Raw genomic sequence first — 18861 nt, forward strand, 5'->3', positions numbered from 1 at the left:
TGCAGAGGATAAAGAATATAGGTCTGTGAGTATTATTGTTTGCCCTGTCTCCGTGTGCCGCAACCGCTTGTATTCCAAATAAAGTTGTTTAAAGGTTTCTTTAATATGCTAGTTTCATGAGCCCGTCTGTAGTGTTTTGCTTTGTGTGTTAGCATTATGCTAACTGTCTTTCGTAAGTTACGTGGCTTGGTTAAATACACGGCGTGTTATAGCTAGCGCGTGCAACTACATTTTTTTTGCTCACAACTCAAGACAAATGAATCGTCCGAGCGACGGCTCGCATATGTAATATGGAGTTAAATAAGCTTTTTATTCATTTGAATGAAGTAGAAACCGTATTTTAAAAATTGTACAATACAAGTTACAATTTTACAATTAAAAAAGTGTTTTTTGATTTTTTGGATTTCGTTTACTGTAAGTAAATTGCTAATAAATTCTAACTTTCAATTAAATTGACTGTAAATTAATTGAAAAGCAATTCCATTAAGATGACACCTTTCTGCTAATTTTCCATTTAATTCGACGTATTTTGAATTGAATTGAATTCAATTTGATTTATTTGTCATGCTACTTATATATAATCCCTCAAGAGGAAATCCCAAAAAAATACAAACAGAGTGCGTGTTCTCACTGGCCACTTTATTAGGTACAGAAAAAAAACCCCAACCCCAACAATAACTTCTATGATTGGTTGTTCTTATAAAGGCGGAGTTTCTGTCTTGGATCTCTTGATGGTGCTGCTGCGGGCATTTCACAGGGCATATAACCCTATGAAAAGTTGCCCAAAAGTGAACGCGTCCTCATCCTTTTGACGGACGGGTGCGCGCGCGCGCACACGTTTATGAGCACACGCCTGCGAATGAGTTCTTCGTACAGTATAATAGGACTCAAGTTGTGTGAGTCACGTTGCCCTGATTCAAATCCTAATTAGAGCCTGCCACAAATGCTCATTAATGTATAATCTAAACATTTGCGCCTCCGAATTAGGCCCCTTTTTTTTGTAGAACTCCTGTGGCTCTAGTCCAGCCCCCTTTGTGGACTTGTGACCTGCTTCGTGCAACCGGTTCTCTGGGTTTTAACGAGTCACTTTCACTTTGTCGTCTTACCGTCACACACAACTGTGCTACGTACACGCATGCGTATACCGTAAATACAGTGGATATGAAACGTCTACATACCCGTCCGTGTGCAAGGGCCAGGTTTGCGTGGTAAAATGTCTGGAAAAGCCTACTCGAACATCTGAACTTGATCAGAGGCACGTTAAATGGTGGCAGGTGTGTGATGATTCCCGTTTAACGTGAGTTTTGGTTAATTACGAAGACAGCCGCGTTCCCAGTAATTAGAGGGTGTGCACGCTTATGCAACCAACTATTATTTTAGTTGCTTGGTTTTGCTTCAACTTTTCCAAAGGTAGAAAACAAATTCAATGGAGTTGTACAAGTTATAAGTCACATTAATGGCGAGAGAGAGAGGTTTTTTTTGTTTTTTTTATATGCCAAAAACCTGGCATCTGACCAAGGGTGTGTAGACTTTTCTGTTCACACACATTTGAATGTATACATTGATAGTGTGAATAAACATGTGATAATACTAGCGGTGCTGTTCTAGAATGTTCCAGAAGAATGTGTCCAGGGAGACAATAAACGGAGGTTCTGTGCACGTCTGGCTGGACCAGACCAGTAAGTAGATGGTTCCGCATTTTTCACTGTGCAACCAAGGTAAATATAAAAATACAAATCATTCCAATAATAAACGCTGTTTTCTTTCCCCAGACAGACAAATTGCCTTGATGCTGCAGCAGAAACTGTACGAGGCCTTTCAGGTGCAAATGCATGCTACGTGTTCGTAAGAAGGAAGCTGAAGCTGAAGCGCAAAAATGGCTCACACCTCCGTAAATCCTCATATGACCACGAACCGAAAACAATATGCTGCGTTATGAGCGCACAGTCATAGCCGGTGTTTTTCAACGGCTTACATTTATTGCACATTTCTTTCGTTTGGAGTTTTTAATTCGTTATTTTTTTGTGTGACTATTATTTGATTTGCACAAATAATTGTAAAATGGAGGACAATGATGATAACTAATGTTGAAACTATGACTGAATAGTTATAAATCATGCAAAATATAAATCCTTGTTAAAATAAATAAGTTTACAATTGTATATCAAAAAATAATATCGTGTATATAGTGTAATAAGTATCGTTTTATTTGAATTCAAAAAGACTTTAAAATAATGATGTCTCCAAACATGATTGATATTTAGTCATTTTTATAATATAAATCGTTTTCATATTTTTTATGAAATAGATTAATTTTAAAATAAAACCTGTAAGAAATTTATTTTCAAATAATAGCTGCAATGTAATAGCTATAGTTTCATATAAATCAAATAATTACATATTTGTGTCTATGCGTTAATTATTTTGAGTAATTTTTGTGTGTTCACTTTCACTTTCAATTTAGATTTTCGAACCCATTTTTCGCCTGTGTCGGATGAATATTCAGTCGGTCCAATTTATCAGATGATATTAATTGTATTTATTTATTTATATATTCATGGGTCATATCTCCCCCTTAAATTCGCCTAAAAGGGTTTAGCCACACACACAAATTATATCAGTTCCTAGTGACAAAAAAAAAAACCAATCAAAATGGAAAATGCCACTTTTTGATACCCCATTTACATGAGATCACCATAATTCCGTCCTTTCTGGCGACTGGCGTTCCACTTTCAGTTATTATTCCGTCCACTAGATGGCCCCACTTAATAGTATGTGCTTGTGTGATTGAAGTGGAGCGCCTGTGTTTCCTGTGCAGGCTTTTGTGGAGAACAAACTTGGCGTCATGGCCTACATGTACGCCTTGCCCATAAAGGTAAACAAGACAACACTTTGTCGTGTAGTAGTCCATCTGTAATCGAGCAGATTTATTGATTCACTTATTTTCCCACTCTTGTGTAGTTTGAAGAGGCCATTTACGGCAGCCAAAACACAGACTTTACTACATTTGTGATGCCGGGCGCTGTTCTCAGGTCAGTTGGAGGTCACAACGTCACCATTTTGGTCCGCATACAGACATAACCTGTCATTTTCAATTTTTCATGATTAGGATTTGAAATAAATCACATCAGCTCATGCCATTAGTATTAAAATATCATGTTTAGTTTTTCAACCCTTACAATTTTTAGAACAACCTAAAAAGGCAATTTGGATGCATTCTCGCTTTCAGCTTTTTCCATATTGTTTTGCTCGTGTTATATCGACACTTCCAACGCACAGCAAAGTGCGCAGTCGGGTTCACCTTCTTTTGTCGCGATTGTCCAGCATCGCCTTCTACTTGGCCTTGGGCCTGACCGCCCTCTCCTTTGTCCTGGAGAGGAAAGAGGGCCTTCTGGACCGATGCTGGGTCGCAGGTGAGAACTTCCACACTGCCGAGCAAAGTCGTGACGCGCACCAAAAAAAAACCCCCAGAAATCCGCAAGGCGAGACATCGGGATGGACGAGCCCATGTTATCATTCAAATGATGAATGAATGAATAGTAATAATAAATGTAGCTTTTTTTACAAGACGTTCAAAAAAATACGACTTCGTTCTTGATCAAATGTAACTTGATCCCCCCCCCCCCCCAAAAAGGTATGACACTGCTTATCCAAATATGACTTTGTTGTTGAAAAATTGCCCTTCGTCAATGACTTCAAAATACAACTTTATTCTGGTAAAACAAAATAATAATAATAATTCCTGCAGCTGTATCATCAATATCACGATGTGTCGTTTTCTCATGTTACAGTATTGATCCTTGAGTGTCAAATATTGATATTCCCAGTCGACAATACTTGGAGAGTATTTTGAAAGCAAAAATAATATGGATCACATTCGGCGCATCATTGATACTGCGATGTCTTGCTCCAGGAATAATGCGCCGCTGCAATCACAGTCAAACCAACAATACTTTGATAGCGTTTGAAGTGACGACCCAAAAAGACGCTTAAGAACATCGTGGATATTTTTGCATAGTGTGGGAAATGTGATTTCATGCTACGTTCCCATTTCCTATTTTCTGTTTGCGTCAGGCGTGAGCTCGCTGGAGACGATGCTGGCTCACCTTTTCTCGCAGCTGCTGGTCATCGGCGTCCAGATTGTCCTCATGCTGCTCTTCGTCCTGCTCGTCTTCAAGGTGCCCGACCTTCGACACAAACATCGGCAAACAGGGGGCTTTATCACAGAAAAATGCAACTACCACATCTTTGAAAATGGGTTTTAGGTCATTCTTTATTTTCTGCCCCCCAAAAATACAGAGAAACAAATACAACTTTGTTCTTTGTTCGAAAAGAAATGACATTATTCTTGAAACAGAAAAATCCCCCCAAAATATGGCTTGATTTTTTAACGACTTTTTTCATTTAAAAATATAACGTATTCTGAAGATGATACGTTATTTCCCCCCCAAAATGGAAAAAAATATGAATTAACGCTTTAAAAAAACCACGACTATCATTCGAAAAGTCTGGTTCATTCTTGAAAAAGATCGGACTTACTTATCGAATATAATAACACCTTTAGTTTAAAAATGGACCTTATTCCTAAAAAAGGACACTAATTGAAAAAAAACATGACTTTATTCTTTTAAAACTATATTACTTCATTCTTGGAAAAAATACCACTTTAGCCTGAATGAAATACACGTTTATTCTTCAAAATATTCTTGAACAAAATACAACTTTGGAAATCTAACTTCACTCTTGCCAAACATTTGGCCTTATTCTGGAAAAAGATACTGTACTATTCGTAAAGAAAAACAACTTTACTCTCCCAAACAATTACCAATAAATTCATTCTTCAAAAAAGGTGACCTTATTCTTGAAAAAAAAAAGACTGACATCTTGAAAAAAGACTTTATTCCAGTAAAAGATGTTACTTCCTTCTTGGAAAAAATACGAAATATAATGCTGTTCTTCCCAAAATGCGACTTTATTTGTGACCCAAAAAAGATGGTTTGCGTGCAGATGCCGAACGAAGGCTCCCTGGTTCTCATCGTGCTGCTGATCGTGCTGCAGGGCATCACCGGCATCTCCTGCGGCCTCGTCATCTCCGCCGCCATCGACGACGAGCAGAACGCCAACCAGGCCGCGCTCGGACTCTTCTACCCCAACCTCATCATGAGCGGTAGGACGTGAGCAACAACGTCCGGCATTTTTTCAATCATTTAAAAAAAAAAAACACCTTTGTGTTTCAAAAATGTCATCTCCAAAAATATGACTATTATTGCGGGCAAAAAAGGACTTTATTCTCATTTTAAAAAAAGTATTGGATTCATGAAAAAAATGACTTCATTCTTGACAAAAGTAAAGCTTAATTCTTGGGGAAAAATAGGACTTTATTCTCCTCGCAAAATAAGGCTTGTAAAAACACTTTAGACTTTAAAAATGTATGTACATGTAATCAAAAATATGAACATTCTTGAAAACAAAATTACCTTGTTTGTTGTAAAAAAAAAAAAAATATATATATATATATATATATATATATATACAGTATGTGTGTATATGTAATATATATATATATATATATATATATGTATGTATATCCTTCTTGAAAAAAATAAGACTATTTTCGGAAATAACTTACTTCATTCTTGAAAAAATGACTTTCAAATATAAGATTTGATTCTTGATGGAAATCAGACTTTATTCTTGAAAGACAAAGCTTCATTGGGAAGAAATATTATTTGAAGAAAATTCTTGGAAAACTGTGACTTTATTCTTGAAAATGTGACAGTTCTTTGGGAAAAAAGGATGTCCAAAAAATGACCTAATTCTTGGAAAGAAAAAAAAAGAAAAAATGTCAGTGGAAATTTGGCATGAGCCTGCACAAGCTGTCGCGTTACACAAGATGTTGCCATCGTCATGTCAGGTATCATTTGGCCGGCGGAGTGCATCCCCTACCCGCTCCGCTACCTCAGCCTGGCGCTGCCCCAGACCTACGCCTCCGAAGCGCTGCGATGCATCATGTACAGAGGTGCGCACGCACAAACACGTCAGCCGTTAGCACTGAAGCAACGTAAGCGGTGAAATGCAGTGAAATTGAATACATGCTCACCATACGTACATGTGGGACATATGGAGTATTTGCTTCAAGTGAATTTTTTTACGGAAGACATTCAATTCAAGAATTGGACTTTATTCTTGCCAAAAAAAACAAACAACTATTTTTCGGGGGGGGACGATGACTTTTTTCTTGAAATGAAGGAATTTTCTATTTTTGAAAGAAAATTCAGCTTTTTTCTTGTTAAAGCTTTATTTTTGAAAAACAAAAAAGAAAATTTTTCTTTGAAAAATATGATGTCTTTTTTATAATACTTAATTCTTTAAACAAATAGGACTTTATTCGCGACAAGAATTGGACTTGACTCATGAACAAATGACTTCATTATTGGGGGGGAAAAAATACAACCTTATTTATGAAAAAATAACTTTGAAATTTTGCTGAAACAAAACACTTCCTTCTTACAAAAAAAGATGTCTTTATGTACCCCAAATTATTTTGTATTATGGTAAACAGCAAACATTGTTTAACTGCTCCACTGCAAATGCTAATGAGTTAATCAATGATTCCATATCATACTAAATACGTGGGTAACCGAGTTGTGTGTCCATCAGGTTGGGGTCTGACTCACATGATGGTTTGGCGAGGCTTCGCGGTCACTCTGGGCTGGAACACGTTCTTCATTGTCGTGGCGACCCTCATCTTGAAGTTCCGCAAGTGAACGCATGCGCGCGCTGCCCATTGAAAAGGACGATGTACATACACATACATGGCAGTCCATCAAGGGTGGCGCCCCTGTTCTTTATTACGGCCCATTGCGCATTTACAGTACATGATCAAACATTCCTGTCGCATTAATGCAGCCCTTTTTTGGGTTTTTTTCCATCGAAATACGCTCAATCCAAATTTGTAGTCGTTCGTCGAATTCAATAAACGAGTTACTTCGTTTGTTTTAAATACGATTGGAAAAACTTAAAAGAAATCACATGTTGTCACTGTCGGGCAGAATCCTCACGTCGCCGAAATGACGACTTTTCAGGAAGTAGAAAAAAAATCGATCTTCCAACCGAAACGTTCAAGTTGGTGTGATACCTTATATTGCTGTTGCGCAACGACGTCACCTTAACGCCACCAAAATGATGTCCAATCTCGAATTGAATTCACCCTAACCCTCGCCCCCAAAAGAAAATCGAAAATGTATTACGCTAGTGATTCAATTAGTTTGGACATTTTGAACAAAACAAGCCTACTCAAATGCATCTCACCTATTTTCTGGGGGGGACAAAATCATCCAGACTTCCAATCTTGAGGCGACACAATGCCGCACGGCTCCCGCAGAGTGTTTTTTCACAACGCTTCTCCGACAGGTCAAGTGGTCAAGGGAGTTCATAGATTTATTCTCAAGCCTTTCAATTGGTTAATAATGTTTACAAATAACAAAGAATATGAGGCAAACCAATATCATTGATTTGAAAGTGACATACATTTTTGCCCGACCACGATGACATCATGTACATTTAAAACCTTTAGATTTTATTCAATAATTACAAATGAAACAATTATAAATATCATGTGGATTCATTGAAATTCAATTAATTATAAATAAAATAAAAAATGAAGATGTATTATTATATCATTATTAAAACCAAACTATTTTATTTGTTGTCTTAATTTAGCCAGTTTTCCCTAAAATTGGTTAATTCAACTTTTTCATTGATCCTTTATTCATTTATCTCATTAAATAATCGGCTATTATTTTAAATAATAAAATGTAAAAACTATTAACATAAACAGTGTTATATAGCCTATACATTTTGATGTATTTGAATAATTAAACAAATGAAAATGAGACTGAATGATTATTTTATTATGAACAAAAAGTATATTACATAGCTACATTTTGAACTTGTCTGTTCAAACAAAAAGCCCAGTGTGTTTGCCGAGCCCTGTTCTACATGCATCTGGTTAACCCTAACCCAGAAAACCAAAAAAAAAAACAATCCAAATAAATATATATGGAGCACATGCAACATAAGCAGTCCAAAGTGTTTGAATATATGCTGACTTTACATGTGGGAAATTAGATCGTGTTCATGCAGTATTTTCTTCACGTGACCTTTATTATGGGGGGGGGGGGGGGGGGGGGGGAATGTGAAATTCTATTGTATTTCTTTTTTTAATTTTTACATGACTGCCATTTTTTTTTATGCTTTTATTCCACTTTGCTGGACAGAGTGGACGCCACTCGCGGGTCAGCTGACCCCTCAGGGCCCATGTGACGTCATCACGTGACATCATCATGTGTTACGCAGCAAACATCCATCACACTTTTGTTGTTTGTTGTTCGTCTGATGGATCTTTTACTTACAATTCAATAAACTCACCAAAGTTTACAAATTGCATGCTTCCTTTTTTTTTTTTTTATTATTTTTTGGTTTGTTTTTTGATGCTTTTGGACATATTCATTTAACTTTTTCACATTTAATTTTCATGAAAATCTGATGTTGCATTTCTAAGTAAATGCGCTTTAGATTCTCATGTGACACATTACATCTGATTTCCCAATCCTAATAAAATAATGCCCCTGTTACCACTCAACTAGTTCACTTCACCAAGTTACTCGGCTATCCAGGAAGTTTCGTTAAGATCATGTCTATGCAGAGATGTTGACTTTCAAATAAAAGTTGTCATGAGATCCGATTTCTAGGGTGTAATTCAAGATACTCCCGGTAGAGGGCAGAACATCACTGTACACTTTCAACAGCACGTTGACGGGTTTGTTACTGAAAGTATTCAAGAAGCAACATTGACAACATTATCAGAACTACATATTTTGATATTTTGTTGTATTTATGAAGAATGTGATGTCAATTATGATACATCATTCTGAAAAAAATAGGACATTTTTTATTTCATAAAAAAAATGATTTCTATTTATTCCACAAAAGAAAATAGGACTTGGAAAAACAAAATCTAAAATCTTAGTTTACGCTTGAGAAAAATTCAACCAAAATATTTTTTGGGCTTGATTCAAAACAATAAAAGGGTAACACTCTATTGAACAATAATACTTTTTTTATTCTCAAAGATAGGACTTTAATCTTAGGAAAATGGATTAATTATTTTTTTAAAATAATGCAACATTAATCTAGAAATGATCACTTTATCGTGTTACCTCATTCTAAAAAAAAAAAATACTATATTCTTGAAAAAATGCAACTTTCTTATTTAAAATAAGCCACCTGTATTGTAAAAAGTCTGACTTTACTGCAAACGAATATGATTTTAGGCTTGAAAAATAATGGAACTTATCCCCAAATCTATGTTTTCTAATCATATGTATTGACCAATTAATTACAAGCCACAAAGTGTGTGTGCCCTTTTATTGCGGAAACCTCACTTGGATTATTTTTAATGCACGCGTGCGTGTTTTGACTCTTGACGGCGTTGACGTGTTGAAGGTGAATGCCTAAAAAGAGAGAAATAAGTAGCACACTTTACAGGCTTATCGCCCGGCCGGCCACCTCGTGAGCCTTTTGACGACGTCGTCGAACATCCCGAGGCTTTTTACGGTGAGGATTTCGGACAGCAATTCATTGTTTTCCACCTTCAAATGAACCGGTGTTACGAGAGACTTTTCACTTGGTTATTTATTTCAGAAAAGTCAAGCCAAGCACTTTTTGTTTTTCAGAAGTAGAAGTCTTTGGATGCTTTTGGGGTTTTTTTTCTCCGAATAAACCTATTGTGCTAAGTGCTCAGTGCGTTGGAGAGCGCATCATGGACGAACTGAGGAGGGACGTCAAATTAGAAAAATAATGTCAAAAAGAAATGCATATAAATGACAAATAAAAAAAGGATATGACTTTTTTTGGACAAAAACTATAAATAACTATTTTCGACTATTTTCAATAAATCCGACTTTATTCTCGAAAAACACCCAAAAAACTATTCTCGAAAGACAAGCTTTTGGCTTTAGTCCGAAAATAATATTCTTTAAAAAATATAGCTCTATATTTGACCAAATATGACATGATTATCCCCTCGAAAAACGATTTACTCTTTAAAAATGTGAATGTACAAAAAAAAGAAAAAAAGATTATACTTTTTAAAATGTTCTCCTGGAAAAAAAGCTTGGAATTCATTCTCAGAAAAACGTTAATTTTCTTGGAAATTATATTCTTGAAAAAATAAGACTTTATTCTCCAAAATAGATGCTATTTTTTTCTTGAATGCGTGACATTATTGAAAATAAACATTAGCTTTATTATTGGAAAAAATAAGACTTTACTCAAAAGATAATATGATTTTATCCTCAAACAAATGTCTGTAGTCCTGAACAAAGTAACTTTCTTCTCTAAAATAAATATGGAATTATGATTGAGTGTGACTTTACTCACAAAAGTGCTTTTATTCTTAAGAAAATATTACCTTTTTAAAATGACTATTCTTAAAAAAAGAACTCTATACTCCCCAAAATATTACTTTGTTCATGTATAAAATAATGACCTTTTTCTCAAATAATGAAAGTTTTCTCCAGAAAAGGACTTAATTCTTGAAAAAAAAATCATGCTTTGTTCTCTAAATATTTCTTTCATCTTGAAAAAGTGTTACTTTATTTATATGGGGGGAAAAAACATGACTTAATTCTTGAAAGAGTACTACTTTATTCTCTCCAAAATAAGCCTTTATTCATGAAAAAAAGACTTTAATCTAAAAATTACATTCTCGATGAAATATCAAAAAAACAGCTTTAATATTTTCAAAAATGTGTCTTTAATTTTGAAAAACTATGACTTTATTCTTAAAAGTATGAAAAAAAATACAAAAAATGAAAATATGACTTCATCCTTGAAAATACGACTTCAGTTAAAAAAAAAAAAAGTGCTCATTCCAAAAAATATGACTTTATGATTTGACTACGTTTCAAAACAATATATAGCTTTAACTTGTGTGAACAGGGTGACCTTTTGGTACTGGAGAAATAAAGCAAGCGTCAACAGGGACTCACTGATTCCCAATACATATTTGTGTATATGAATCAATACAAAGTGAAGGCCTTAAGTTAACTGGACAAAAGAAGGACACACTTTCTTTGATTGTGTGTGCACGTGCGTGCATGAAGGTGCCGAAGTCCAAAGCGGCCGTCCGTCCACCCCGTAAATCCCCTCACGTTCCGCATCGCCACGACAACACGTCTCCATTGCTGTGGCAACCGAGCGGCCTCTCCTCTATTTTTGCTCGTCGTCACGGGAGACGCACGGCTGCCTTTACACCGGCGAGCGCAAAGTCCTCAATTTGGAGTTCACAGAGTGCAACAAGGCAATTTTTACCCCACATTACACTTACTGACTTACAAACTTGATTTGAAATTTCAAACTATTTTTCTCCCTGGGATATAATGTAAAGTCCATTTTTTTCCCCTTCCAGTGTCAAATTTGCTGGCATCGTGAAACACAATTTTATTCTTTGAAAAAAAAGTATGACTTTACTTTTGAAATATTCTTTTCTCAAAAATAGGACTTTTTTTTTTTTTTTGACGTGACTTCATTTTCTTCGCCGCTTCTCCTCACGCGGGTCGCGGGCGTGCCGGAGCCTATCCCAGCTGTCATCGGGCAGGAGGCGGGGCACACCCTCAACCGGTTGCCAGCCAATCGCAGGGCACATACAAACAAACAAACAACCATTCGCACTCACAGTCGCGCCGACGGGCAATTTAGAGTTGTCAAACAACGTGCATGTTTTTGGGATGCGGGAGGAAAGCGGAGTGCCCGCAAAAAAGCCACGCAGGCACAGGGACAACATGCCAACTCCACACAGGCGGGGCCGGGGATTGAACTCGGGTCCTCACAACTGTGAGGCTGACGCTCTAACCAGTCGGCCACCGTGGCGCCTTATGTGACTTCATTCTTTTAAAAAAAATGAATATGGGATTCTTTTTGAAAAATGCCTAAAACAAAAAAAGATGTTGTCTACAAATATGACTTGTTTCTTGAAAAATACGACATTATTATTGAAGAAAATGAGACTCTACTATTGCAAAAAAAAAAAGCCTCATTCTTGGAAAAAAAATGGATATTAATCTTGAAAAACTGTTGCTTATTTACTTTTTTGATACTCATTTGATATATGTGGACATTTCTCGCCCCCAACACTCCTCAGGCCATTCACAATACCAGTTACCACTCTATGTTGAAGTCAGCTGAGGAGTTTCATTGAGCCAAAAGTAGTGCTTTGGCACCATCTAGTGGCATGGATGGGAACTTATAAACCTTTTGGTGGAGGGGGGACCTCAATTTTGCATTCAGGGTCACAGAGTCGGAAGACCCTGGGCAGATTCCATGATGACATGGCAACACAAAGATGCTGCAATCTGATTGGAGAAAATATCTAACATCCACGCACTGGAAGCAGTGCAGCCAAGAGAAATGCTATGAAAGGAAGAATACAAGGATTTGAACTTAGGTTGTAAATGTAGCTCAGCAGAGAAGGCCACGCTTCAGTTGCCTTCATGTGCTCCCAGATGATCAAACCATGAAGATGAGGATGAGGAACTTTGGCTTCAGTTTTTTTTTTTTGGCTTCAATTTTGACCTCCAACACACACACAACCGCAACGGTTCCCGCGGCGACCAGAAACAGCCCCTGGCCCACTCTTCCTCTTCCACCTCTTCCTCCGCCGTTGACAGACGGGCCCGATGACATCATGCTTGCCCTTGCATCGCTTGTGTACCTCGTCGCCATGACGACTGCAATCATGATGATGATGAGCCAACCGCCTCTGGAACTTCACCTGACTGACTGGTTTGGGTTTTGTGCTCATGGTGGATGTGTTACATCAGTGTGTGTGTGTGTGTGCGCGCGCGTGTGTGTGTGTGTATAAATAAACTCCTTGAGGGATAGTTTAAATCTTACGCCGTTCTGTATACACAGTATAACTGCCAATTTTTATGACAGTGTATTCATTACATCACGTATTAATTACGAGTTGACTTTTAACAGTCCAGTTGTCAAGTCTGATCTTGTATACATTTGCAAATATGAACGAAAAGGAAGCCGCTGCGACTTTCCTGGCAGCATCCTATTTTGTAATAATTGCAGCTTTTATTTTTTTTTCAACATTAAATTTTAATATGCAAAACAACAACATACAGAAGACTATAGTGCACACTTGGCTCCATAATATGTTTTTTTCTTTATTCACTACAGCAGGTAAGACGCAATGAATTGAAGAGAAATCCTATCAAATTTACAGCACATTATTCTATATTTTATTTTATTTTATTTGCCTTTAATTTCATTTTCATGTTGCTGAACATGATACATTTGACTTTATTTTGCTTTTATTTATATTTTCTGTTATTGTAGTTATTTCTATGTTAATGCACTGTAGATTCATAATTTGTCTTGAATTTGATTTTCATGTTAATCTTAACAAAACATTTCATTTGCATTTTATTTGTTATGAATATATTATTAGTTGAGGTTTTTATCCTTTTTGTATTGTATTTGTATACCTATGATAATTGTAATGTAGGTATTCTTTTTTTTAGATAATGTGCTTATTTGTTTTTATTTTGTATTTTTGTTTTTGTATTGTATTTGTATTTGTATGGTAATGTTAATGTGACACTGTAATTTGTTTTTTTTAATATCCATATTAAATGATATTGTAATATTTTAGTTTGTGTATGTTAATGTTAATGAAAAACTTGATTTATATTTATTTAATTTTATGGATTGATGTACTGATTTATTTATATGTTTTTTATTTATTTATTTTTTGTATTGTTTGTATTTGTATGGTAATTGCGATTTTCCATTGTAATTTATTTGTATTTTCTTTTAATTTTATGTTCGTGGAAAAATGTATTTGTATTTTTTTATGATAATGTTATTATTTATTTAAATGATTCATATTTTTTATATTGTATTAATATGTATTGTATTTGTGTTTGCATGGTCATGTTAATGTTACATTTTAAGGGTATTTTAATATCAATGTTAAATCATATTGAATTTTGTGATTTCATTTTCATACAATTTCTTTTCCATTATTATTTTACGTTTATCCTCGTGCGACAGATCATGACTCGTGGTGAAATAACATCTTTCCAAATAGTCGTGAGTGCCTCTGTGTGTGTGTGGCGGTCGCTCAATGATGACATCACACTTAATTAGAGATGATGAAGCAACATGACACACACACACACACACACAAGTTGACTGAGTGCATGTTGTATTTGTTGTATGTTTTGCCATTACAAGACGACAGGATGAGTCAAACATGGTAGCCGAGCGCTAATTGATGAACCTCTTCCAGATGTTGCCGTTAATGACGAGAAAATTCCAACACACACACACACACACACACACATATATGCACATGCAGACCCACACGCAGAAACGCGTGAGTGACTTAGCGCCAGTTTAATAGGGACGACATCTGCTTCACATTTCCTCTCATCTTTGCAGCATGTCGCTAATTACACATAATACATGTTTCCATGCTAGACTTTATTTATTTATTTTGGGTTATGAAAACAAATAAATAATGGAAATGTACTCTTGTGCAACATGTGTATAAAAAAACACACACACACACACACACGTCAGATAACGCCTTCGGTGTACAGTGCAACGCTAGCATTAAAAACAACAAGCACATTCTTTGATTTACATGAAGATTAAGCACAAAATCACTCTTCACAAATGTGAATGGAATACTAGCAGGAATCCTGTTGTACATCTTATTTGATTTGACACCCATCCATCCATCCATTTTCTGAGCCGCTTCTCCTCACGCGGGTCGCGGGCGTGCCGGAGCCTATCCCAGCTGTCATCGGGCAGGAGGCGGGGTACACCCTGAACTGGTTGCCAGCCAATCGCAGGGCACATAGAAACTAACAACCATTCGCACTCACAGTCATGCCTACGGGCAATTTAGAGTCTCCAATTAACGCATGTTTTTGGGATGTGGGAGGAAACCGGAGTGCCCGGAGAAAACCCACGCAGGCACGGGGAGAACATGCAAACTCCACACAGGCGGGGCCGGGGATTGAACCCCGCACCTCAGAACTGTGAGGCTAACCGTGCCGCCTGATTTGACACCATTCTACTCAATTCTACTGAATTTGACTCACTTGTATTCTATCATGGCATTGTAAAATACTGCAGTCGTGATATAAACCCTCAGCAAAAATTGAGTCCATTAAATGTCAACTTCTTATTTACAATATGGGATTTTTACCCTTATAGTGGAATTCAAAGGTTAAAGCTGTTTGCAGAAGGGATAAATTAAAATAAATATATGTAATTCTAGGATAACATTGCAAAATTCCTCTTATGTGTGTAAGATTATGACAAATTAGATTTCATAAAAAAAAAAAAAACATACAGTGGTGCATTGAGATACAAATGACCTGACTTACGAGACGTTCTTGCGAAAATGTACGATACGAGGGCTGTATAGTGGCAATGGACTCAACTCACTTCACAACAAGCAGCAGTTCGGCAGTGTGAAATTGATATATATATATATAAATATATATATATATATATATATATATATATATATATAAAAGACTATTCAAGCCATTGATTGCCACTACCTGTTAACGTTCCTTGTCAAACCACACATAAAACAAAGAGAATGATGTTCACGTTGCATCACTTTGTGTATTTAAAACAACCACTAACTTTGCCGCTAGCTTCATGCTAACACATAACGGGAAATGCCATAGACAGGCTAATGAATAGCATCTGTGTGGCAATGTAGTAATGGATATTTGAACGCAAACAGTGGATCAACATATGTAGACAGGCATATATTCTTTATCCTCTGCGAAGAATGACTAATATTACTGCGGCTTACTAAGGAGCCGATACAGCTACATGTACAATCTATCAGTATGTCTGTATTCTACTGGCCCCAGGTGGCCAGGGTGCGCACACGAGAAGGAGCAGCACAATGTCCATTGAACTGAAGCAAAAAATGTGGCATAAACTGTTTCATTCTTTTTATTCTGTATAATGATGTCATTACTGTATATTTTAATAAAACACAGTCTGAAAGAGTGATATTTTTTCCTCATTAAAATACGCTGCAATTGTTTTCTGATTTTTAATTTGAATTTTTTTTTTTTATTGGGAGGCCGGAACGGATTAATGACATTTAAATGAACTGAACTTGCTCATTTCAATAGAAGATGAATTGCGATACAAGTTAAGTTGCTCTCAGTGCACTTTTCCACCACTGCAAAACACACAACTACAAATATTGTGACCTTATAACCTCAATGTCAATCAAAAGCAGTGAATCTCTGATGCAACTGACTGGATTGTGCGGGTCTACCTCGTGACCTCCTCTCCTGCGTGACTATAATGGACTATTTTTACCTCAGATGCAGATTATGCAGGGTGGTTAGATGAGTCCTCATTCCACTTTTAGGGATTAAATCTTAAAGTAAGAAAGCGGCCTTGAAAGAGACGACGAAGCGTCGTTTGTCTTGGGACTATTTGCGTCCCGGGATAAGTTAGGCTTCCATTTCCTTGACTCCTAAAGCCCCGTGGAGTGCGTTATAAGAACTTGATGTAACATTGTGTTGAGATCCCTGCATAAAAAGCCCCTGCACACAATTGCTGCTGCTGCTGCTGCTGCTGCTGCTGCTTTGTGTGATATGCTAAACATTGTGTAAACACTGGCGCGCATGGTTACCGTCGCCATGGCGGCGTGACAACAGCGCTCGCCTCGGCCCCTCAAACACGGGACAGTGCTGTTATTGAATAGTTGACTGCGCACCAGCCCGGCGTGTTTCTGTCACACGCACGCACACATCAGCAGCCCAGCTGTTGCTATGTTTTGCTCTTATCGCACAACAACAACAACAACCACGACAAGAACAGCCTGGCCTGGCTTCAAGAACCCAAAGCCCGCCCCGCCCCCAAGTCATCATGGCAGGCGCTTTGATGTCCCCTACATCATGATTAGATGGATTATTGGAGGCAGTGACCGCTCCAACGCCGACCAAGATTTACTGTCTCATCGTCTCGTCTACAAAGAGACCATGTGGCCAACTGGGAAACTTCCATCCATCCCAGCCGTCCATTTTCGAGGGCGCTTATCGTAAACCGTGCCAGATGTAGACTCACGACTAATGATAAACACTCTTCTTATGTTTTGGTCATTAGCTGCTTTGGGTTTTGCGTCACACGATGCACTTAAACGTGTACTCATTGTGCTCCTGAGAGGAGCTACACAGAGGGAGAGGCAGGATCCACCCTGTACTGTTTGCAAGCCAATTACAGGTCACACAGACAAACGAAGGAAATCTTTAAATAATTGCTTTTAAGCCTTTGTACACTTTCGATTGTGATACTGTTAAAGTGCAATTTCTTACGGTTATTGCAGTATGAGATATTTTGTTTTTCGATATTTCGCTTAAAATGTTGCTTAAAACCAATTCATTTCTTATAGTTCTTATAGTTTTCATGCTTATTTTGAATCTATTGCCAGATTATAGGTATAAGTAATGCATCCCCAATGTAATGCAAGTCAATGTTAGTTGTCTTTACCTTTTTTTAAGGACCTTTTCCACAAAATCTGTACATTGTTGTTGTTTTTTCCCGTATGTCAGCATGACCTGAAGCTTCATTTGTATTTTTATTAATGTGCCGTGCATGCATTTTTTTTTTTACAAAGCAAATGTCTAAGGAAATTTTCAATGATATTTTCAAATGCACTGAAAATACTTGCTTAAAGCACATATTCAGTGCCTGTGTGAGGAAGACGCAAATCATGGAACCACTCCCAGCGAGGTTGCAATGTCACGCTCAGCGAAAAAAAATGCCAAAAGACGGATGTTCTCTTGACATCTTCACACGGATGTGCAGCTCATTGGCTTCACAAAGAGTGATAAGAACATCCATCACCACAAATCAAAGGAAGGTGTGTCTGCTGCTCCCGCTGCAGCTACTTGGAAATGCCAGCTGGAGGTGTTTGCTTTGGAAGCCATGGCAACGTACACACACATTACATTACAGCGTGTGCAAAAAAATAAAATAATAATAATAATTATGTAAGAGCTTGTGCACCCAGTCCGCAGCCCTTGCAGAAAGCGTGCTTTCTAGATTAGACGTTTGCTGTGTATTTAACTGTGTCGGCAGCATTAAGTTATGCACTTAAAAATATTGTGCCCGAGAACCCTCTCATAATCCTAACGGCAACGAAACATAATGATGCATAAGTGCCACAAGAGTTAAAAAGTGTCCCATTTTCCAGAGGAAAAAAAAAAAGTCGAAATGTTACTGATCGTGCTTGAGAAAAACACCACTTTCCTACCAGAGCAGCATGAAATTAGAACGAATTTTCATTACTTTGATATTTTTCATTTTTATTTTAGCTTTAGCTTAGCCTCTACTTCGACTTGTTCATAAAGTTTATAGATTTGGACTTTTCAAGACTCACATAGAAACTGTGCATTCATAAATGTGAATAGTGTGCTTCTTCTCGTAAAGTACTCGAATTGTTTGTGAACACAAAGTTAGCCTGTATCAAATTATTGTATTTTAACCTTTTTTCAAAAAATAATTGCATGCCATTTTATGGAATTATTTGACATACAATTTTTTTAACGCAATAAAAAAATGTTCCAGTTTTTTTTTTTTAACCCTTTCCTAGTTAACCGACGGAAACGGGCTTCGAGATATCATTGGCCTTTCAAAGGCAGTAAAATAATTCGTTTTATATTCATTAATTTCGTTCTTACTTTCTTTTTTTTAATACATAGTTTTTTTATTTCCCGATTGATGCAGGGACTT

At 36.9% G+C, this 18861-nt stretch overlaps 1 protein-coding gene across 16 annotated transcripts in view; it reads left to right on the forward strand.

Moving 5' to 3' along the window:
* abch1 (ATP-binding cassette, sub-family H, member 1) overlaps positions 1 to 8443 on the forward strand; it is a 23459-nt gene extending 15016 nt beyond the window's left edge. For 11 of the 16 annotated variants that reach the window (XM_061791161.1, XM_061791154.1, XM_061791156.1 and 8 more), the window contains 8 exons: positions 1609 to 1679; positions 1773 to 1822; positions 2819 to 2875; positions 2962 to 3032; positions 4075 to 4178; positions 5008 to 5167; positions 5915 to 6019; positions 6661 to 8443. In XM_061791161.1, coding sequence (XP_061647145.1) covers positions 1609 to 1679; positions 1773 to 1822; positions 2819 to 2875; positions 2962 to 3032; positions 4075 to 4178; positions 5008 to 5167; positions 5915 to 6019; positions 6661 to 6904 — 862 coding nt within the window. In that variant the 3' untranslated portion in view covers positions 6905 to 8443. Of the gene's footprint in view, positions 1 to 1608; positions 1680 to 1772; positions 1823 to 2818; positions 2876 to 2961; positions 3033 to 3324; positions 3414 to 4074; positions 4179 to 5007; positions 5168 to 5914; positions 6020 to 6660 lie in introns of all 16 variants that reach the window. The other 5 variants (XM_061791157.1, XM_061791155.1, XM_061791169.1 and 2 more) reach the window with 5 other exon arrangements.
* The last annotated feature ends 10418 nt before the right edge of the window (positions 8444 to 18861 follow it).

This window comes from Phyllopteryx taeniolatus, chromosome 11, assembly GCF_024500385.1.
Source record: "Phyllopteryx taeniolatus isolate TA_2022b chromosome 11, UOR_Ptae_1.2, whole genome shotgun sequence".
Classification (NCBI taxonomy): domain Eukaryota; kingdom Metazoa; phylum Chordata; class Actinopteri; order Syngnathiformes; family Syngnathidae; genus Phyllopteryx; species Phyllopteryx taeniolatus.